The 22,789-nt window shown below is 45.0% G+C and overlaps 1 protein-coding gene across 4 annotated transcripts in view; it reads right to left on the reverse strand.

Annotated features, from left to right (window-relative positions):
• Positions 1-22,789, reverse strand: part of LOC139061386 (EGF domain-specific O-linked N-acetylglucosamine transferase-like) — a 309,778-nt gene that overhangs the window by 100,438 nt on the left and 186,551 nt on the right. For all 4 annotated transcript variants that reach the window (XM_070541374.1, XM_070541372.1, XM_070541375.1 and 1 more), the window contains 2 exons: positions 15,728-15,796; positions 3,303-3,389 (listed from right to left, as the gene is read on the reverse strand). In XM_070541374.1, the coding sequence (XP_070397475.1) occupies positions 3,303-3,389; positions 15,728-15,796 (156 nt within the window). The remainder of the gene's footprint in view (positions 1-3,302; positions 3,390-15,727; positions 15,797-22,789) is intronic.

A 22,789-nucleotide genomic window follows, 5' to 3' on the forward strand; every position in this document is an offset into this window, starting at 1 on the left:
CCGATCCTCGTAAGATTGAAGCAGTGAGCTCCTCCTAGCCACCGCAGTCAGCACGAGAACTCCGCTCATTCATTGGCCTATGCTCGTATTTTCGTCGTTTTGTTCCCCGGTTTGCCGACATCGTTTACCCATTGACAAGTATTTTGCGACAAAATGCATCCTTCAATTGGACACCAGAGTGTGACGCATCATTCCCTGAACTGAAGCTTATACTAACGTCAGCACCCCTTTTGCGTCAGATCCATCTTGCCCAACCGAAGTTCACACTGATGCTAGTGGAATCGGAATCGGAGCGGTGCTTGCACGTCACAGTGGCGCAGAACATGTTGTCGCATATGCCAGTCGTTGTCTGAGCAAATCTGAACGCAATTATACGGTTATGGAACAGGAATGCCTGGCAGCCGTTTTCGCCGTACAAACTTTTGATGTTATCTTTACGGTAGACCATTCAAGATTATCACCGACCACCATTATTTATGCTGGCTGGTCGGTTTGCGTGATCCCTCTGGTCGCCTCGCACGTTGGGCGCTGCGCCTTCAGGAATACAACTTTGTGGTATCGTACAAGAGCTGCCGTCGTCACACTGACGCAGACTGCCTCTCTCGGATTCCTCTTGCGACTACCGACTGCGATGCTGAAAATTTCGACGACTGTCTCGCTGCTGTTACTTTTACGTTCCCTGACGCGGCAGACTTTCAGCGAGAACAACGGGATGATGTTACCCCCGATCCGCTTTTTGTCGCCGCCTGTACTTCTACAGGCAGCGGTCGCTTCACTGTCCGTGATAAATTGCTGTACAAAACTAATTACTCCGGGCATGGAGCGCGTTTTCTGCTTGTTCCCGAGAGTCTCCGCTCCGACGTTCTACGCGCCATGCATGACGATGTGACATCCGGCCATTTCGGCTTTGTACGAACGCTGCACCGCACACAGGAGCGCTTTTACTGGCCCAAGATGTACGAAACAACCAAGCGCTATGTCGCTAGTTGTGAAACGTGCTAACGTCACAAGCGACCGACCACCGCAGCCCCGGGTCCCCTTCGGCCATTGACACCGCCCAGTACGCCGTTCGAGCAAGTAGGCATTGATCTTTTGGGTCCGTTCCCGTTATCTAACAACAAGAACCACTGGATAATTGTCTGCGTAGACCATCTTACACGGTATGCAGAAACTGCAGCCATACCGTCTTCCACCGCTGCTTGCGTGGCGGTCTTTCTGCTCCATTCCGTGGTCCTTCATCATGGCCCACCACGTGTCATCATAAGCGACCGTGGTCGCCAGTTCACGGCTGATGCCATTGAAGAGTTACTTCGTTTGTGCACTTCACAGTTCCGTCATTCCACGCCGTATCATCCACAGAATGGCCTCGTTGAAAGGACAAACAGAACGCTGACTAACATGCTTGCCATGTACGTCTCCTCCAATCATAAGACTTGAGACGACGTGCTGCCCTTCATCACTTATGCATACAACACGGCGAAGCACGAAACCTCAAACTATAGCCCATTTTCTCTCCTGTATGCAAGGTTACCGCGAAGCCCTCTGGACACTTTCTTACCCTTCGTTCTGCACAGTGATGATTCTGTATTGAAGACTGTGTCTCGCCGAAGAAGCCCGTCGAATAGCTCGTCTTCGTACTCTGGCCTCGCAAAGTCGTTCGAAAGAGCGATACGACGACCGTCACGTACAAGTATCGCTGCAAAAAGGTGACTTGGTGCTTCTTTGGACACCGCAACGCAAGCGTGGATTGTGTCAAAAGTCTTGAACAAAATAAAGGGATAGAAATGTTTACTGGCTTTCCGGTTTTACATCGTAGACCAATATTCCGAATAAGCTTGATTATTAGAGATCATTAACGGTTATGCCACAGGCGCCATAAAGCCAGTGTAAAACAGCAACCAATATTTCATGTGCTGAATGATGCTTTATTAAAAGTTTTGGAGTCGGTCTGCGCAAGACGCGACATGAACATCGTTGCCGCAAACACGATTTCGGAGGCTTGCGTTTTCACATAACTTTTATTTAGGACCACCATTTGGCTGCTAAGGTTCTTATTTTTTAAATTTTATCGTTTTAAATTTTATTACGAGGGGAGTGGGTAACAACATACACAAGTAAATAACAAAGCAGCAAGAAATGGTTAGTTATTGCAGCAATTGATTAGTTAATTGTATCCGGGAGTGATGATCTCTGATAAGGCCGAACAAAACTTTGAGTTGTCCTTGAATGCGACAACTGCGCCGGGAAGGTGGTTCCATTCCTGAGAGGTCCTAGGAATAAATGATTCATTACAGGTTCTGGTGCAGCATTGAATGATTCCAACCTTATGGCTATGATCAATGCGAGAGGAAATGTAGGTAGGAGATGATATAAGATTAGTGCACAGGTAGAAATTGTGGAAATATAGTTTATGAAATAAAGCAAGGTTGACTAAATACAAAACTACATCCTTGGCTTCTCTTCTGCGGCGGCAAAAATGTGATTTTGTGTGGTGTGGCCCTGCAGAAAATACTGTAGCCTGAGTGCAAATTTGAGTGACGATTTCAGTTTCCGTTGGACATTTGTGACCAGGAAGCTTCATGAAAACAAGCAGGTCGTTTGTCAGTGTGCCACACTACCATCCCGGCATCCGGACGTGGTGCACATGCGAAATAGATTTAGAATGTCACAAGCACGGCATTTGCCTATTATGCCAGTAGGGCACAAAATTGAGTGCTAAAGTGTATAACAAAACTGATAAGCTACACACTGAGCAGACTGTACAACCCTGTTCATTCAGCGTGGCTTTCCTTCCCAGATGCCCCCATGAAGTGAGCACCAGTTCAAATCATCTTTAGCTGGTCTGCATATATAGAAGAGCTCAGCAATTTTATAAAACATTTGTAATACATTCTATAGCACAAAACGGTTTTCATTTTCTTGTGCCCTAGTTATAATTATGCCACCAAACACACCCACACTCCAAAAATGATGATGCTGAAATTGACTGCTCAGGCTTTGAATGCAGGGCTAAGCAATATCCAACGCGTCTATGGGCTGTGTAGTTGAGCTGCCGCTGAACAAACACATCCTACTAAATTTGGCAACTTCCTTCAAAATTAGTATATTGGCACAGGTTCGCGCAGCTCGTGGTTTGGCGCAAAGTGGTGCAATTGGCGCAGCACTTTCATTCCTGACCTCGTAAAAGATTCTTGCTAGGTGCCTATAGGCCAGGCGGCCATCTCTTCCTTGCACTACCCAGGTAAGTGACTAATTCGTAGGCCCTGGGAAGTCCAGATGAGGACAAAATCCTAAATACGCACCTTCTTTCCTCGAAACTCGGACAGGCTTCTCAGCTTTCCCAAATGGAATGCTGACCACATTGGCAGGAACGTGCCCTTGTAAGGGAGCTGCAATACAATCACAGCATGTCAGACGTGAAGCTGGGCTAGTTGCTCTTCATCAAACACGATGAACATCGTAGGAGGCGCTTTTCTTTTCTTTTGATAGCTGGCCGAGCAACTGGCTCAGATATGGCTGCCCTCGTGCATGTCTATGCTTGCCATGTTCTACATGTGCCATATAGATATACTTAATGAATCTGCATACAATTCAGCTGACAGCATATTTGTACTGTTTGTACATGTCGTCCTGTTGTCTGTACTGTTTCCCACATTGTCCAACACATATTTAGAGAGAAAGAATGTGAGAGCTTATATGATGAAATCAGGTGCTGTGATAACACCAGACAATTTGCAGGCATACGATGGAGCCAGTGCAAGACAGCAGTACCTTAAGATCGCTTGGAGAGGCTCTTGCACTGAAGTGGACTTAAAACGCACTGATGATGACAATGAAGGTCTCAATGTAGTGTTCAGGTATCTTTCCACCCGCAGATTACAAGGCACAGTGGTTTCACTTGTGTTTCCCTGCGCTTAGCACCTAGTCGTCCATTACGCTAACAGACTACTGGTTATCTAGATGACCCACCCAACTGCACTCGTTAATCTCAAACTAACCATCAGCAATTTTAGCTTGCTCTCTCATCCATACTGCCGTCAGGCTGTCTTTTAGCATTATGCCTACAATATTCCGTTTCATTGCTCATTATGCAATGAAACATCATAGTGCCTTTTCAATTTTCCTTGCTTTCATTCAAGTTTCAGCCCCAGAAGCTAGCACTAGCAAAATTCACAGAATGCACTTTTCTTTTTAAGAATATAGGAGAGCTGCTGTTCTTAATCTGGTAATGCCTGTGCTCCAACTCATTATTTTTATTCATCTGAAGATTATTCCTATGACTACAAGGCCTAGTTAACATAATTAGACTGCGCAAAGACACATTCTACATAATGACAAAAAATATAATCACGTCAAGAATTCTGTATAGCTTCACATACACAGGAATCACAACAATGACAACAAAGCAACTTGCCATAAAATTAGGTGCACAGCCTATGGCTTGCTGAAGCATACACAAAACCATGTACTTTACTTAGAAACACAACTTAAAAGAAAACTTAAGGTTGGCAGCTCCTATACAGATACTATAGGAACAGAAAAATATTTTTTTCGGCAATCACTGCACCGATTTCGATTAGGTTTGTTGCATCAAAAAAATTTAAATTTAGTAACTGCAGACTTTTATGTTATCTTACTCCATAAATTCTAAAGAAGGAATTAGAAACTGCAGGAAATATAAGCACCAAGTTTTTAATTAGGTAACCCAGTAGTAAAGAATGATATCACAATTGTGTATGCACCTAATGTTATGTCTAAAACCGACAAAATATTGGTGTATTATAGTACACTGTTCTTAAGTATACCACTAAATTGTGAGTAAGATGCAGTTATGCTTCAAATGCGACAAAGTTCATTCAGCTCAGTCAAGCTGCTGCCTCATAAAAGCATTTCTATATTTTACATGCTTTTGAATAGGGAAATAAGAGTAGGCCCCATATAAGCTTTCTCTGAACACACATGGGACTGTGGGAGGTTGCACAATACAACCAGCTGCTGCCATTAGCCACGTTTCGATGCTGAAGCATCCTTGGCTGGTGCAACCAATAACATAACCAAAATGGGTTCTCCAGAACAGTACCCTCCGCAGTGGCTTAGCAGCTATGGGTTGCGCTGCTAAGCACAAGGTTGCGGGATCAAATGCTAGCCATGGCGGGCTAACATCTATGGGGGGTCAAAGTGCAGAAAATGCCTGTGCATTGGGAGCACATTCAAAATCCCCCCGTGGTCAAAATTAACCAGGAGTCTCCCACGACGGCTTGCCTCATAATAAATTGTAGTTTTCGCACGTAAACTATGCCACAGTTCATTCATTCCAGAACAGTTTGAAAAATTGGTACTGGCGTATTATTCTTCTACGCAGCTATGCTTAATATTACTGGCTTTCTTGTTCAGTGATGCAGGTGGCATGTGTAACGTGGCACAGTTCATCATCATCATCATCATCATCATTTATTATTCCCTTAAGGGTCCCTTACGTGACATTACATCAGGGGGAAGACAGCGATGGGAAAGTGCCACACTTCAGCTAAAAAAAACAAAGGTAACAGAAAAATAAATAATAACCTGCGTAGGAAAGATCAGGTATAAACAGAACAATGAAAATATCTCAAACTGAGTAGCAATAAATTAAAAGGAAACTGTACACGTAAACGTGAAAAACGCTAAACATAAGTGGCAAAAAAGGAGAGAAGAAAAAATAGGCGATGACACAAGCAAGTCGGATTGCTGGGAGAGGAAATGTGAGGAAAAGTGGCTATTTTGGGTTGAAATGGTCTGATAGTAACTGTCTAAATTTGGACGGATTTGACTCTAAAAACACGGCTTCTTGAAGTTCGATCCATTCTTTTATGGCGATAGGGAGGAAGGATTTGTTGAAGGCGTTGGAAGAACCATGGAAACGCTGTATGCTAAGAGAGTTAAACAAATGTTGAGATGAGCATAACGGAGTATGTAATAAGTTATCGTGCAATGCAGGAAAGAAAGTATAATTTATGAAAAAGACAGAGCATAGCAAGTTTCTGGCGGAGTGCTAGGGGTTCGAGTCTGAGAGACAATTTCATGTCAGTAATGCTGTGCCAAGGTTAGCACTGGGAAGTTATGAAGTGGGCTGCCTGGTTCTAAATGGCTTCGAGCGACTGAATCAAGTAAACCTGGTGAGGGTCCCATATGGCTGAGACATACTCCATTTTAAACCGGACGTATATTTCGTACGCTAGTTGCCTGATGGATGGAGGGAACATAGCCAGAGATCTTCGGATGAAACCAAATGTTCTGGAAGTGTTAGCACAAAGTTTCGTGATATGGTCCACCCAAGTCAGCTTGATAGTTATTTCGATTCCCAGGTACCTGTATGAGTTTGTTACTGATAACGCCGTGGAGTTCAGAGTACGGGAAAAGGGCAGTGAAATGTTTACGTGAGATGCGCATGCATTTACATTTCAAAATAGTAAGCTGCATAAGCCAGTCAGAACACCATTTCTGGATTTTGTTTAGGTCGTCTTGTAATGATTCCTGGTCGCTATTATCGGAGATGTGGCGATAAATGACGCAATCGTCTGCAAAAAGACAGACGGACGACGAAATCCCAGATGGCAGGTCGTTGATGAAAATTAGGAAGAGAAGAGGAGCAAGAACGGAACCCTGGGGAACTCCAGAGACAACTTCAGTAGTTTCAGACGCATGACTGGCGATGACGGTGAACTGTGAGCGGTTAGTTAAAAAGCAGCGAATCCAGGATAAGATAAGAGGGTCGAGTGATAAGCATGCAAGTTTACACAATAGACGTTGGTGAGGAACGCGGTCAAATACTTTTGAAAAATAAAAGTAGATGACGTCTGTTTGGAATGAAGAATCTAAATTAAGGTGAGGATCGGTTGTAAATTGGAAAAGTTGGGTTTCGCACGAGAAGCCTGCCCTGAAACTATGCTGTTTGGGAAAGAAGAAACAATTTTGATTGAGGTGATTCGCAATACGGGAGTAGAGTATATGTTTGAAGAGCTTGCATGAGATGCATGTTAATGAAATGGGACGATAATTAGAGGGTTCAGCACGGACTTCGCACTTAAAAATTGGCGCAACCTTGCTTGATTTCCAGTCGTCCGGAACTTGACTGGTATTGAGGGACTGGGCAAAGATGAGTTGCAGGAATTGGCTTGTGAAATGTTTCATGCCTTTAAGTATTTTAGCAGGAATATTATCAGGTCCGGGTGAAGTGGACGGCTTGAGGTTATCAATGAGCTTTGAAATTCCCTGAGATGTGATGGTTACGGGTGGCACTGGAATAAAATTTAGGCTCGGTAAAGTAATGCTCTTATCCGCTGGCTCGTGGGTGAAAACTGAGGTGAAGTAGGAATTCATCACGTCTGATCGCTTGTAAAGCGAAACGTCTGTGCCATCTTGTCTTTTCAAGGATATGTTTATATGAACTGTTCTTGTTGGGCATTAGCAAATTCCAAAATTTCTAGTGGTTAACACGCAATATTTCTAGAAGATCGTGACTGTAGAATTTTCTTTCGAATGACCGCAATAATTTAGTGTATTTGCGAAGGATGCCGAAGTATTTTTCTCATTTTACAAGTGATCCGGCGTTCTTGGCATTATGGAAGAGGAGCTTCTTTTTTCGTGACAGCGGGTTTGATACTCGGACCGTGGCCACACCCGTCACTGGCACGAAAAGTGAATCGTGCATTACTGCAATACTTGAGGTACACCGGTTTAAGAGACCGTTTATAGTGTCCCTGTGCATAGTGTCCCTCCGACACGTACTCTGTACTTACTCTCTCCCTTTCTTCATTCTATTCCCCTTTCCACCACCCCCAGTGTAGGGTAGCAAACCGGATACTCTTCTGGTTGACCTCCCTGCCTTTCCTGTCCTTGATTTCTCTCTCTCTCTCTCTCTCTCTTATGCAGAGAGTTGGAATATCATGGCTTTGTGGCATCCCCACACATGCAGATCAGTGGGACATAGGTGTCTATGAGTGATAAGATTTTGTGTTTGAAAAGACACCAATTTTCGTTCACGAATCTTGTAGCCATGGACGCATGAAAGGTGGTGAAAAAGTGTTCGAGGTCGGAGTTTATGCTCAAGAAACCAGCTTTACCGTATTCACGGGTGTATTTGATGGACGGTTTAATTTTAATTTTTCAATTGTGGGGTTTCACGTGCCAGAACCACTTTCTGATTATGAGGCACGCCGTAGTGGAGGACTCCGGAAATTTCGACCACCTGGGGTTCTTTAACGTGCACTTAAATCTAAGCACACGGGTGCTTTCGCATTTCACCCCCATCGAAATGTGGCCGCCGTGGCCGGGATTCGATCCCGCGACCTCGTGCTCAGCAGCCCAACACCATAGCCACTGAGTAACCACGGCGGGTTTGATGGACGGTTGATGGAGGAGACTTCAATCATCAGGTTAAAGACCTCAGCCCACTGTAACATGAAAAGGATTGAAATAGCTCAGGACTGGAAACGAGAATGAGGTCAAGAATATTTGAGCCCCGTGTTGGCTTGTTTACTGCTTGCAAAAGGTTTGAAGTGAGGACCATTTCAAGGAAATCTTTAGATTGGCGAGATGACGCAGTAAAAGCCTCCCAGTCGATGTCCGGGTAGTTAAATCACCGTAAAGTATTACATTGGCATGAGGAAATCGGGATTGCAAGTCTTGAACTACAGAGTGACGAACTGTAATAAAAGAATGATCCCTGTCAGGTGCTCCATAACATACAATTAGTATATTGGTACAAAAGGGAAGGCTAATTTTCAGACACATTATTTCGCTGTGGCTTTTTATCTCGAGTAAAGTGGATGGAAAAGTTGAATTCACAGGAGCAAGAATGCCGCCTCCACGGCGACCTACTCGATCTCGCCTGTACATATGGAAGGACCGGTTGCTGTGGGTCAATTTTGAATCGTTAATATCAGGTATTAGCCAAGATTCAGTAAATAAAGTGAAGTCAGTGCTATGGTCTTTCGAAATGGTTTTTTGAAAAATGGTTCTTTGTGAGTTCTTTGTGCGCCAACCTGTGGGCTCGGTGGCTGTGCCACGATACAGACCACTAAACTGCTGCTGTTTAATATGAAGGTGTTCATCATCGCACTTATCGGCGCAGCTCTGCCCGCTACCATCTCGGCTGTCCCACACGCAACTTGGGCTGTGGTAACTGAGTGGGCATGGTGGTACTGAGTGGGCATGGTGGTACGACAAGGAAAACAACGATGGGCTTACGCACGCTTTTCTTCATTGTGCAGTTCTTCAGTTCTTCGGTACCTGCACGGCAGTGCGGCTCGACTACGGCTTTCCAGCACCAGGGTCCGCCCATCGGCAACGCATCGACTCTTCTGGAAAGCGAGAACGACTTCGCCTACCTTTCGCCCGTCATTCTACCGACAGCCAGACAGCACATGCGCACATTCGTGCACGTGCACAATGTTCACGACTGCGCAGCTGCAAGATCGTGTACAGCATTGGTGGCGAAGGATATAAAACCAGGCCCGGCTGCATCGCTTTTCAGTGGGCATGGTGGTACGACAAGGAAAACAACGATGGGCTTACGCACGCTTTTCTTCATTGTGCAGTTCTTCAGTTCTTCGGTACCTGCACGGCAGTGCGGCTCGACTACGGCTTTCCAGCACCAGGGTCCGCCCATCGGCAACGCATCGACTCTTCTGGAAAGCGAGAACGACTTCGCCTACCTTTCGCCCGTCATTCTACCGACAGCCAGACAGCACATGCGCACATTCGTGCACGTGCACAATGTTCACGACTGCGCAGCTGCAAGATCGTGTACAGCATTGGTGGCGAAGGATATAAAACCAGGCCCGGCTGCATCGCTTTTCAGTGGGCATGGTGGTACGACAAGGAAAACAACGATGGGCTTACGCACGCTTTTCTTCATTGTGCAGTTCTTCAGTTCTTCGGTACCTGCACGGCAGTGCGGCTCGACTACGGCTTTCCAGCACCAGGGTCCGCCCATCGGCAACGCATCGACTCTTCTGGAAAGCGAGAACGACTTCGCCTACCTTTCGCCCGTCATTCTACCGACAGCCAGACAGCACATGCGCACATTCGTGCACGTGCACAATGTTCACGACTGCGCAGCTGCAAGATCGTGTACAGCATTGGTGGCGAAGGATATAAAACCAGGCCCGGCTGCATCGCTTTTCAGTGGGCATGGTGGTACGACAAGGAAAACAACGATGGGCTTACGCACGCTTTTCTTCATTGTGCAGTTCTTCAGTTCTTCGGTACCTGCACGGCAGTGCGGCTCGACTACGGCTTTCCAGCACCAGGGTCCGCCCATCGGCAACGCATCGACTCTTCTGGAAAGCGAGAACGACTTCGCCTACCTTTCGCCCGTCATTCTACCGACAGCCAGACAGCACATGCGCACATTCGTGCACGTGCACAATGTTCACGACTGCGCAGCTGCAAGATCGTGTACAGCATTGGTGGCGAAGGATATAAAACCAGGCCCGGCTGCATCGCTTTTCAGTGGGCATGGTGGTACGACAAGGAAAACAACGATGGGCTTACGCACGCTTTTCTTCATTGTGCAGGTTAGTAGGTTCCCAAAACTACCTCACGCTTCTTTCAAATCTGATGACCTGTTCCTTGTCGTGCTTCCATGCCCAAAAGCCTTGGTTGATCCTTTTTATTCTTTGCTTTTGTTGTTATGTGGTGACGTTGAGAGCAATCCCGGTCCCAGTACAGGTTCGCAAAAAGCGCAATCTTCGAATGCTGTGGAAGAAATTTTGAAAACGCTTAAGGATCTAGACGAGCGATCTATAAGAATGGAAACCCTACAGAAATCTATGGCTACGTCAATATCAGACCTAAAGGAAAAGCAGGAGTCAGTTTGTCAGGTAATATCGGATATAAAAGCCAGATTAGAAAAAGTTGAACAGCAAACTTTTGCAATTGAACAAAAGCAGACAGATCTCGACGACGTGCGGGATTCCGTAGTCCGCGTCGAAAAGCACACGCGCACACTCCACTCAAGACTAAACGACGCCGAAGACCGCGCTCGCCGGAATAACTTGTTGTTCTACGATGTGCCTGACTCCGCTGATGAAACCTATTCCAAATCGGAAGAAAAAATACTGAAAATTTTTGCCGACACTTTAAAAGTTGATATTTCTAGTAACAACATAGCCAGAGCGCACAGAATCGGGCGATTTGCCACAGGGAAAGCACGACCACTAATAGTAAAATTTGAAACATACAAATGTAAGGACTTAGTCCTTTCCAAGCGCCAAGTTCTAAAGGATGAAAAAAAAATATCCGTAAGCGAAGATTACTGCCCAGCAACAAGACACTGCCGCAAAAAGTTGATCGAATTTGGAAAAGACACAAAAAAGTCATTCAAGTTGCATTACAATAAATTGATTATCGGTGGAAAAACGTATGTTTACAATGAAGCTCATAATACTGTTACTGAAATAGAAGCTTTCGATAGCACACAGAACGACCTCAGCCCTCGTACTCTTCGCTCTGGACGCGAATTCCCTTTAAAAGATATATAGGGGAACGAACGGGGAGGTGGTTCTCAGCTGTGTTCTTGCTCGGTGCTTTTCTCGAACATGCGTAGTCTTCTGCCAAAGAGGGACGAACTGTGTGCCATTATTGATGACTGTGACGCTGACATCATTGCGTTAACTGAAACCTGGCTGTCATCTAGGGTAGCCAACTCTGAGTTGTTTTTTTGCAGAAATAAATACGCAGTTTTTCGGAGCGATCGCACCGGTAAAGTAGGCGGTGGTGTGCTTCTTGCAATCAGTGACCGATTTGAGGGCTTTTGTGTGCCGGTTGTTTCAGATTTAGAAATCATCTGGTGCTGCCTTACAATAAAATTTAAAAAGCTACTAATAGGGGTTTGTTACCGATCACCCTCAAGTCCTTTGTCCTTTTGCAATGACCTGTATGACAACTTGAACCAAATAACAATACGCTATCCTGGAGTGCCAATATATCTAATGGGCGATTTTAATTTTCCAAACATCGTATGGTCACCCATCAGTCCGTTTTCTGAGCCCTCATCTACTGAATGTAATGAGTTCATTACACTTTGTTCTGACTTCGGTTTTTCACAAATGGTCACCTCACCAACGCGAATAACTCGGCACTCAACCTCACTACTTGATCTCGTGCTCACAACTTCTCCCGACAACGTCTCATCGATAACTCACTTACCTGGTCTGAGTGATCATGACATTTTGCACTTCACGCTTACATTCCCCCAGCAGTATCAATGCAAACAACTAAAGACAATTAGAAACTTCAAAAGAGCCAATTTTTCTGCCATAAACTCAAGCCTATGTTCATTTCTTGACGACTTCTTACCGCAGTTTTTTGAACGATCAGTTGAAAGAAATTGGTGTATGTTCAAGACTAAAATTTTAGAATTAATCCATCAGCATGTTCCACTCCAGCGCGTTTATTCTCATAATCAAGCCCCCTGGTATAACAGATTTCTTAATATGCTCTCAAATAGGAAGAGACGCCTTTTTCGCACTGCTAAACGGACGAAAAAGCCTGCACATTGGCTTGCATATAAAAACGCTGCCTCCAACTACTCAATCACTGCTAAAAATACTAAGCACACATTTTTTAGCAAAACCCTGCCATTATTACTAAAAACAAATCCAAAGCGCTTTTGGAGCGTAGTAAAATGTAAACGTGGAAATAAGATTGCATTAACACAGTCTGGTAGTCAGGTTCCCAGCTATCTTTGCGCAGACGTCTTGAACAGCGCGTTTGTGCAATCATTTTCCTCTCCCGCACCTAACAACGAATGTCCCGTCTTACAGGGCTGCAACTTTCCTCTTATGGACCCTATTATATTTGATGCAACAGGAATTAAAAAAATAATCGAAAATTTGAAAATTACTTCCTCCTGCGGTGTCGATGAAATCACCACCAAATTCTTAATTAGCACAGTTGAATATTCATCTATCATATTGCAATATCTATTCTCGCAATCATATAACTCTGGCATGCTTCCGCTTGATTGGAAAACAGGAAAAATCGTTCCCATACACAAATCAGGTGACACTCATAATCCCTTTAATTATAGACCAATTTCTCTTACCTCAGTACCTTGTAAAATTATGGAACATGTAATCTACACGCATCTCATTAACTTCCTTGACGATAATAATTTCTTTACTCCTCACCAGCACGGGTTTAGAAAAAACTTCTCTTGCGAAACACAGCTTCTCACATTTACAAACGATTTACACTCTAACCTTGACGCAGGCTTCACGACGGACTGTATTTTAACTGATTGGTGCAGCACGTGGAAAATGCAACTTAACATTAAGAAGTGCAAAACTATGAGGGTTTCTCGTACTAACTCTAGTTCTCCAAATTATTCTCTCACTAATATATCACTTGAATGTGTCACCTCGTATCGTTATTTAGGAGTAACCATAACTAACAATTTGTCTTGGAAATCGCATATTGATATCATAGTGTCCAAAGCTAACCGCACTTTAGGGTACCTACGCCGAAATTTTTCTCGTGCGCCATCATCATTAAAACAATTACTATATACCACTTACGTTCGCTCGCAACTTGAGTATGCTTCATCAATATGGGATCCCTGGCATTCAACACTAATACATACGCTGGAAGCTATACAAAACCGTTCAGCCCGTTTCATTTTAAATAACTTCAATCGGACAGCAAGCGTAACACACATGAAATGTTTATTAAACCTTCCTCTCTTATCCGACCGCCGAAAACACTCACGCATTTGTCTTTTTCACAAAATCTATTATCATAACACCTTTTTACACACTCTTTGGATCAGGCCAGCACCTTTCATTTCTTCTCGTCTTGATCATAATCAGAAGGTTAGCATATCTCATTTCAATACTATCATGGGCGCAAATTCATTCTTACCAATGACTAGCAAAGACTGGAACAGCTTATCCCCTTCATTAACAGGTATAATTAATCCACTTATGTTTAGAAACGCACTTGAAAACGAACTTTTGTAATATACTTACCATTTGTCTTGCCTATGTGTATGTACCTTTCTCTATTGCAGCGTTTTCATCAGTTTTCATCAGCATCATGATCAAAAAGTTAACAATGCATTTTGTAAATCTACTGTACATATGTTTTTTTGAATCTTTTTACCATTGTGTACATCACATTTGTATTTGTATCTTTTGTACCTCTGTTTATTATCATCGGATGTCAACTCAATTAGCAATTATTACTGCTGTTATAATTATTTTCTTGTTTGAGTTACTTTTACCGATGTTTACTTTGTATTCCCTTAGCCCCTCCCCTCTATAATGTACTATGTACCTTGAGGGTAAAATAAATGAAATGAAATGAAATGAAATGAAACTTCAATCTGCCTGGAACCGTGCCTTGGCCGTGCCCCTGCTGTCTATCGCCGAGTCACGCTAGCGCCCCCTACGCTTCTACTAACGCCGCCTGTGACGAGCGTGATCAGCCCTACCACCAGAGAGCTGCCTGCGTCAGCAACATCTGGCAGATCACCTATAAATGATCAACGCCTTCACGCGCCAACCTGTGGGCTCGGTGGCTGTGCCACGATACAGACCACTAAACTGCTGCTGTTTAACATGCAGGTTAGTCAGGGTTATAGTCTCTACGCTAAGAAATCAAGCGGCTATGTTTTGCTACTGCTGCCGAGCCCCCAGTGTCTGTTTGTCATCACAATTAATTGTATTCATGTCTCGCGCTCTTTGCTGCTACTGTCGGGCGACATAGAAATTAAGTCCGGTCCTGACTCTAACGCTGCTAACTGAACTTAGGAAGCTGTGCGCTGGGCAATTGCAGTTAATTAACGAGATTAAAGGCTTAAAAAGCGAACTAGTTGAGACTAACAATTCGATTTCCGAACTAAACAGAAGGATGCATGCTGTCGAGAGCCGCTGTCAACACATTGAGGACCTGCAGTGGCAGGTTGAAACATTTAAGGCTTCTGCGGCCGTGACGACATGGGCAACCTCCGATATAGAAGCGCGCATCGATGACGCAGAAAACCGAGCCCGCCGCAGCAGCCTTATCTTCTTCGGTATCCCCAACCCAAGTGCCTCTGAATTCGCCACTCAGGCAGAGGCAGAAATCATTTGGATTTGCGCAGACCAATCAAACATGACCGTGAATCCTGAGGAGATTGAATGTGCGCATCGTCTCGGCAGCCATTCCGATAATCGATAAGTATGGACAGCTGGGCTAGTTCAGTTGAAGTCCGGCATTCGTATTGTCTTTCTCTCCTCGTCCTTGTTCAATTGTGCGCTGGAACTATGTTTCACAATGCCGATAATCGAAACCGTCCTATAATAGTAAAATTCCTTTTTTATAAAACAAAAGAAAAAATTCTGTCCTACGGCCGCAAGTTGAAAGGGACTAACTATAGCATTCGCGAAGACTACTCTCGTACTGCGCAAAATGCCCAGAAACATCTTTCAGCTTTTGCGAGCACCAAATCGGCTCCATTTTCATTACGCTACAAAACTCTGCTTATAGGATCTGCTAAGTACATGTACGACGAAACTACAAAATGTGTAAAAGAAATCCAATAGCAATCGCTGCATCACCGTCATCCAACAAACTGTTCGATAACGACAACCCGCCCTAACACTACTATTTCAGCAATCTATTCTAACATATGTAGCTTCCTTTCCAAACGTGGCGTATCTAATATGGTTTTATCATCTGGATGTAAATTGTTGATACTTACCAAAACCTGGCTAACCGCTGACGTATCCGACACGGAGGTCATGGATGACCTACCCGGTTTCCATGTTTTCTGTAATGATCACCAGCCCTTTAGAGGCGGCGGGGTGCTCATCGCCGTTAGTAATCCCTGCTCCGTCGTTCAACACCCAAGTGACCTTGAAATATTATGGCTACTCTTTCGTGCAACCTCACAAACTATTTTACTTGGCATTTGCTACCGCACCCCGCAAGCAGACACTAGCTTTACTGACAAGCTCAACTGCGTCCTAAATGAACTAATGAAAAAATACACTAATGCTCAGATTTTGCTCTTCGGAGACTTCAATTTCCCTAAGATCAATTGCGATAGCTATCCACCATCGTCACATAGTACAACCGAAAATGATTTCCTCGAAGTCTGCTTTAATTTCAACTTAACCCAGCTAGTCTTAGAACCAACACGCGTAGTGAATGACTCGCCCAACATTTTACATCGATATCTTCGATATTATTCGATATCTTCGAAGTCTTCGATATGTTAGGTAGGAAGACGCAGATGAAAAGCTATGTACACGTATATTTACAAGAAAATATGCTGCGCTTGGCCAAGAGGCAACAGCCCGCGCTAGCTTCTAATCGTCGTCGTAATCTTCTTACTGCTCGGCTCTTCGTCATCGGAAATACTATCCCGTAGCACTATCTTATCTCCCTGCAATTAGCGACCATAAAGTAATCACCACTGTCTTTAACTTTACCTTTCCAAAACGAGAATCATGGAATAAAATAATACACTCATACGGCAAAGGCAAGTACGAAGCCATTAACAACAAACTTATGTCCTTCTACCCCCCTTTCAGTGCTGAATTCCACAACCACACACTTCAAGCAAATTGGTCGATCTTCCTACAAAAAATCACCGACCTTGCTACTAACCACATTCCAGTTATTTCAGTACCGACTAACAGCAATAAACCTTGGTTCACAAAAAAATTATCAATTTTAGAAATCAGGAAAAACTTTTTTCAGTCCGCAAAGCAAACCAATTGTGCTGTGGCCTGGGACAAATATTACGAGGCAGAGAAAGTTTATCTCTGAGCTATACACCACAAAAAACACTCCTTTTTCCATGACACGTTGCCTCATGTACTAAGCACTAACCCCCTAAAGTTCTGGCAATTTCTAAGCCCCAAACCACCGGATACTATCACTATCACCAACCTTAACGATATAGTAATCCCCGAAGAAGAGTGTGCCAACGGATTTAACCACGCGTTTTCATCAGTATTCACCACTGAACCTGATGCTGTGTTACCTATGCCAACTTCACCTGTGCAATCTGTTATGTCACCCATCGAATTCACTGAACATGGCATAACGGCAATAATTGAAAAGCTAAGACTCTCATCGTCATCAGGAGTGGATGGCATCAACTCTAAACTGTTAAAAAATACTGAACTCATCTGCGCATCCTACTTTACATTAATCTTCTCGCAGTCTTTATCCTCTTGTAGCATCCCTGTCAACTGGATGAAAGTGCAGGTCGTTCCAATCTACAAATCAGGTAATAAAAACTCGCCTCTTAACTACAGATCGATTTCCCTAAGCAGCGTACCCAGCAAGATAATGGATCACGTCATTTTTACCCAAATTATGCACTTCCTTGGCACTAACAACTTCTTTCACCCATCCCAACGTGGTTTCCGTAAGGGTCTCCAGTGCGAAACCCAACTTGCTATGTTTGTCCATGACTTACACAATAATTTCGATGCTTATTATGCAAAAAAGAGGTGAGGCATGCAGAAAGGACACAAGAGTAGAGAAGTGGACAACACGAACCCCGACTATCAACTGAAGGGAGCACTGAGGAGAAAAAAGAAAGAAGACACAAAACTCATCTGCGCATTCTCAGGAATGGTATCACCATAATTCAGTCGGGTACATGTGCCGGTGTACTTAATCTCTTCCTTATGTAAAGTAATCGAAGGCTCACTCACGCACGCACTTCCACTATTATAGATATGCCATGCCTCTACCATAACATCTTGTGTTCTGTCTGCACGCCTCACCTTTTTTTTGCATAATGAATCCTTACCAACTAGCTCAGCTTTCTGTCGTTCTAAATTTCGATAGTAACAGCCAAATCGATGCCATTTTTCTGAGTTATGCTAAAGCACTTGATAAATTACCTCACCAACGCCTAATACTCAAGCTCTCCCAGATGAACCTGCACCCTGACATCTTAAATTGGGTAATTGAATTTTTCACTAACCGATCACAGTCAGTGCATGTCAATAATCGCACCTCTGGCACATCTGGCGTCCCACAAGGTAGCATTCTAGGACCCCTACTTTTTCTTGTTTATACCTTCTTCTTAATGTTTCCTCTCAAATCCATATGTTCGCCGACGACTGTGTCATCTACCGCATAATGACCTTAACAAAGTGCAAGACTGGTGCAATGACTGGTTAATGACCCTTAACCCCAATAAATGTAAAGTAATGTGCTTCACTCGCCGCCACCAGCCCTTAGACTCACGGCATAATATTACTAATACTACCTTAGAGTAGTGGACACATTTAAATACCTCGGCGTCACCCTTTCATACGACTTTGACTGGTCTGCTCATGTAACACGCATTACTGCCTCCGCTAACCGAACACTGGGATTCCTAAAACGCCATCTGCGTCATGCACCACAACACGTCAAACTACTAGCATTGAAGGTGCTCGTACGTCCGAAAATTGAATACGCACCCCCATCTGGTCACCACATCACACTTACTTTATTAATGCATTTGAAAGAATTCAGAATTGTGTGGCAAGATTTTGTTATGAACCTTAATAAGAAGTACAAATTGAAGGCCGTACAGGTCTATGCCCCTACATCCAGTCATGATGACCAGGACGTCGAAAGCTTCTACTATGAAGATGTGGAATCGCCGATGGATAAAGTCAAAACAAAATACACTATACTGATGGGTGACTTCAATGCCAGGGTAGGCAAGAAACAGGCTGGAGACAAGTGGGGCAATATGGCATAGGCTCTAGGAATAGCAGGGGACAGTTATTAGTAGAGTTTGCAGAACAGAATAATATGCGGATAATGAATACCTTCTTCCGCAAAAGAGATAGTCGAAAGTGGACGTGGAGGAGCCCGAATGGTGAGACTAGAAATGAAATAGACTTCATACTCTTCGCTAACCCTGACATCATACAAGATGTAGACGTGCTCGGCAAGGTGCGCTGCAGTGACCATAGGATGGTAAGAACTCGAATTAGCCTAGACTTGAGGAGGGAATGAAAGAAACTGGTGCATAAGAAGCCGATCAATGAGTTAGCGGTAAGAGGAAAAATAGAGGAATTCTGGGGTGCGATCGCGCAAACAGCTCGCGTTTCCGTTCTCTCGCTTGCCCTCTCGTGATTCGTTGGCGCCCGCGCGTTTCGTCACGGCCGTCATTGCGCCGGTGCGGGACCACAAAATGCGCTTACGTCCCACTCCTGTCAATCATTCCAAAACCGAGTGAAATCGGCCGCTATCGTGGAACGGTCGACAAGGGCATTCGTTTCAAAGAATGAATGGCCGTCGCCATAGCAGCGCTAGTAGCAGACGACGCGCCTGTCGTCTGCTCGTAATGTCGTCGCTCGCCGAACATGGCTGGCCCTGCCGGGGGTCCAGTTTTTCGAGATTAAAGCAGGGGGGGGGGGGGACACTCCGTATGCATCCCATTGGCCGTTTTCGAGCAGACGCTCTTTCGACGCTAGCGCCAAGGTCCCCTTCAGTTACTGCCCTAACCAATGGGCGACGCATTAAGCAAAATGGCGGCGCACATGATTGTTTACGTTGTCATGGCAACAGCAACAGCAGCCGCGCGGCACCTCTTCTCCCAAACGTTTTAGAACGCAGCTCTTTGGCGTCCGTTACTAGGTTTCGCGTCGTCGTCGGCGTTGTCGTCGGCCTCGTAACCAGCTCCGCCCCCCTTTCAGCCCCCCAGCGCTAGCAGCGACCGACTGATACCGCTGGATGCCGCTGACGCCACTAGAGAGTCAAGATAACGTGACTGCATAGAACACCGTCGCCGCCATGCAGAAAGAGGAGGAAAGGGTCCCCCCCCCCCTGTTCTTGTGTGGCGGATAGGGTGCTCTTCAGTTGCCGACGTGCCGGTTATTTCACGTCGACGAATACGTGACCACCTTCCCACGGCTACACCTGGTTCTTAGCGCTGCGGAAGCGAGGGTATCATATTGTTTGTGTCGGCATCGGCGGCGTTGTCCCTGAAACCAACTCCGCAGCTGGGGTTGACTCACTATCGGCGTCAGCGGCATCAGTCAGTCGCTGCTATCTCTTCCCTCCTCCCTTTATCGTGTCGTCCGCTTGCTGCGCGCGCTTCTGCCCCCATCGTTTGCCGCTGGGTGTACACGCCGCCCCCCTCCCCCCTCTTCCTGCGAGTCTCCGGTTGTCAAAGCGCCGGCTCGAACTTAATTCCTTTCTTCGCTCCTCCTCCAATGCAACCCCTGTGCGGTGGTACCAAGTCGAACATATATCAGTCTATTTCTCCGACCACAAAGCTTCCTTCATGACTGTCAAGAACTGTTAGTGGAGTCTTTGTTAAAGGAATACGTGTGAAAAATAAAAAAAAAATTCTGTGATAGCGCATACATGTGTTGCTCGATTTCTTTGCCTGAATCTATCGAAAAGGTGAAACAGCTTATTTGCTGCGCTCAAATTTCGCATTAGGAAGTAACGTAATCGTCGGTAATTTTTTCTTTCCTTTTTGTTTTTATTATGCCGACCCGCTCCACTCCCTTTCCCCCTTTCCCTATGCCGCACGCACCGCTCACTTTCTTTTTGTTTTTACCCGTAAGCGGCGCGTTTTTTCTTTTTTATAGCGCGCTTGTTACCACGCACCACGCGCCAGCTCGCAAGCAATGCACGCGCTACGCCGCGCATTGGCATTGCTTGCGAGCTGGCGCGTGGTGCGCCGTGGGCTATGCGTTGGCACGCACGTAGTCTTGCCCATACTTATATAATACCAGCATGTGCCGGGACATAAAAAAATTCCACTTCCAACACAACAGATGTTTAGTCTCGCTTTATTGACTTCGTTTCCGAAAAGAGATTTTTCTTACAACGTGGTGTGATACACGCTCAAAAAATGAGCAAAAGTGAGAGGTGCATGACATATACAAGAGTACTAAAGACAAAAGCTCACAGATGGTGAAATAACAAAAGAAAGTGCTAGAAAACGCGAAGGCCATTTCATGTACATACATATAAAAACAAGATTTTTATATAACGTCCTCAAGACCTAAATGTAGACGGGCTCCTGATATGTGCACTAAGATATTGCACAAATTGGACGACGTGTATGACATAGTCATGACAACTATAAAAAGGGAAAACTCACTGGTAATGGCAAAAACAGTGACACGCAAAATAGCTGAAAGATAGAATAAAATGCTAACATTGTTTGATTGAGAGCCATACCAAAAGAAAGCTTACTTATAAATCTGCACGAAAGTATATGAAATGCTTGACATGGTCATTACTGCTGAACAAATTGAAAAAAACATGGCAGAACAAAATAACATTGTACTAAAAACTGAAACACACATTATCACATTATTTTGCACTTGGCCACAACTTGAGTAACGGTGGCAAGGGGAACAGGAGGTAGTCGGCTTTTGCAGCAGCACATAGAAAACATTCGCAGAAAGGCTTATTCCTCAATCAAAGACCAGGTAAAACAAGCCAACACTTTTCTTTCTACCCAAATGCAATGCTTAGCAATAAAATTACGTCACTTAAGGCACTAAGTCGTACCTACTGGGCTCTCCCTTGTATAATAAACACGAACTGCAAAAATCTGCATGTAGGACACTTGCAATGCTCATGCTTTCCAGAGGAAAAAAAAGCGTATCATGCCTACACATGAAGGTTGTTCGCGCGGTTTTCCCATCGGGGCTTACTGAGATAGTACACAAACACTAACAGTAATTTTTCAGCTGTTAGTTGGTTTGTAGAACGTGATACACGGAAAAAGCACTGAGGGCGGTATGGAAAGCTGGGCAAGTTACTGAAGTTGCAGAGTGAGACTTGGCACAGAAAAACACAAGTCACAGACCAGGTGACAATGAGGAGGAACATCTATTTGTCAGCTTTCTCTACCGGGAAGAGGCAAATGTAGCACAATCAAGGCGCAACGACGTCCGGAGCCTCATGGAGTACACAAATGGACAGGGCTGTGTTCGTGTACATGCGCCTTCTGATGTCCTTGGCTCTGAGCGCTCACCTGTTGTCTTTAGGCACCCGGAACAACCTTGCAGGACTTGTTTTTTGAGGTATTTGTGCACCACTGCACGATGCACGAGCGGTACGAGTCGAGAAACGGGTGAAACATCGCGGAGCACAAGCACACAGCTACCGAGGACCATAGAACTGACGAAACTAGCCACGTCGGTCAACGCACAGCAGCGCACGCATCTCGATGACAGTAGATAACAAAAATAAAGCGTTACGTAGCGGACTAAGCAGCAGCAGGGACGGCGGGGATGGCACGGCGGCGCGGCGCGTAGACAGTCGAAGGTGAGGGAGTTGAGAGGGCGTTACAAGAGAGGGCGTAGGGAGAGGAGTTGAGCGGGGGGAAGGGCTCGGCCACCTGGATCGGCGCGCGTGCGCGCGACGATCTACGAGGCTATGCAAGGGAAACGGATTTTCGCGTCGCCCATTACAGAGATGGCGCCAATTTCCTGTGCCAACGGAACCGGGGAGTGTCCCCCCCCCTGATTAAAGCGCGATCCGCCATTGCAGAACGTTAGCGATGTTAATTATTGAAAACAACTGTGATCACAGTGAAATTAAATGTGCCTGCGCTGTGATAAATATAACTAGTGTTCTTCTTTTTAATGTTGTTTGATCTGAGCTCATTTGTCGAGAATCGCGTTCATTGTTCGGCGGTTTGACGCTCACGAGTCACGATGGCCGCTCCTATTATCGCGCTTTTGGAGTCTCTCGGGAAGCCTCGGCGACGCATCTTTCGGGACGCATTTGACGAGCTTACCGAGGAAGAGTTCCGCGAGCACTTCAG

The sequence above is a fragment of the Dermacentor albipictus genome, chromosome 6, assembly GCF_038994185.2.
Source record: "Dermacentor albipictus isolate Rhodes 1998 colony chromosome 6, USDA_Dalb.pri_finalv2, whole genome shotgun sequence".
Classification (NCBI taxonomy): Eukaryota; Metazoa; Arthropoda; class Arachnida; order Ixodida; family Ixodidae; genus Dermacentor; species Dermacentor albipictus.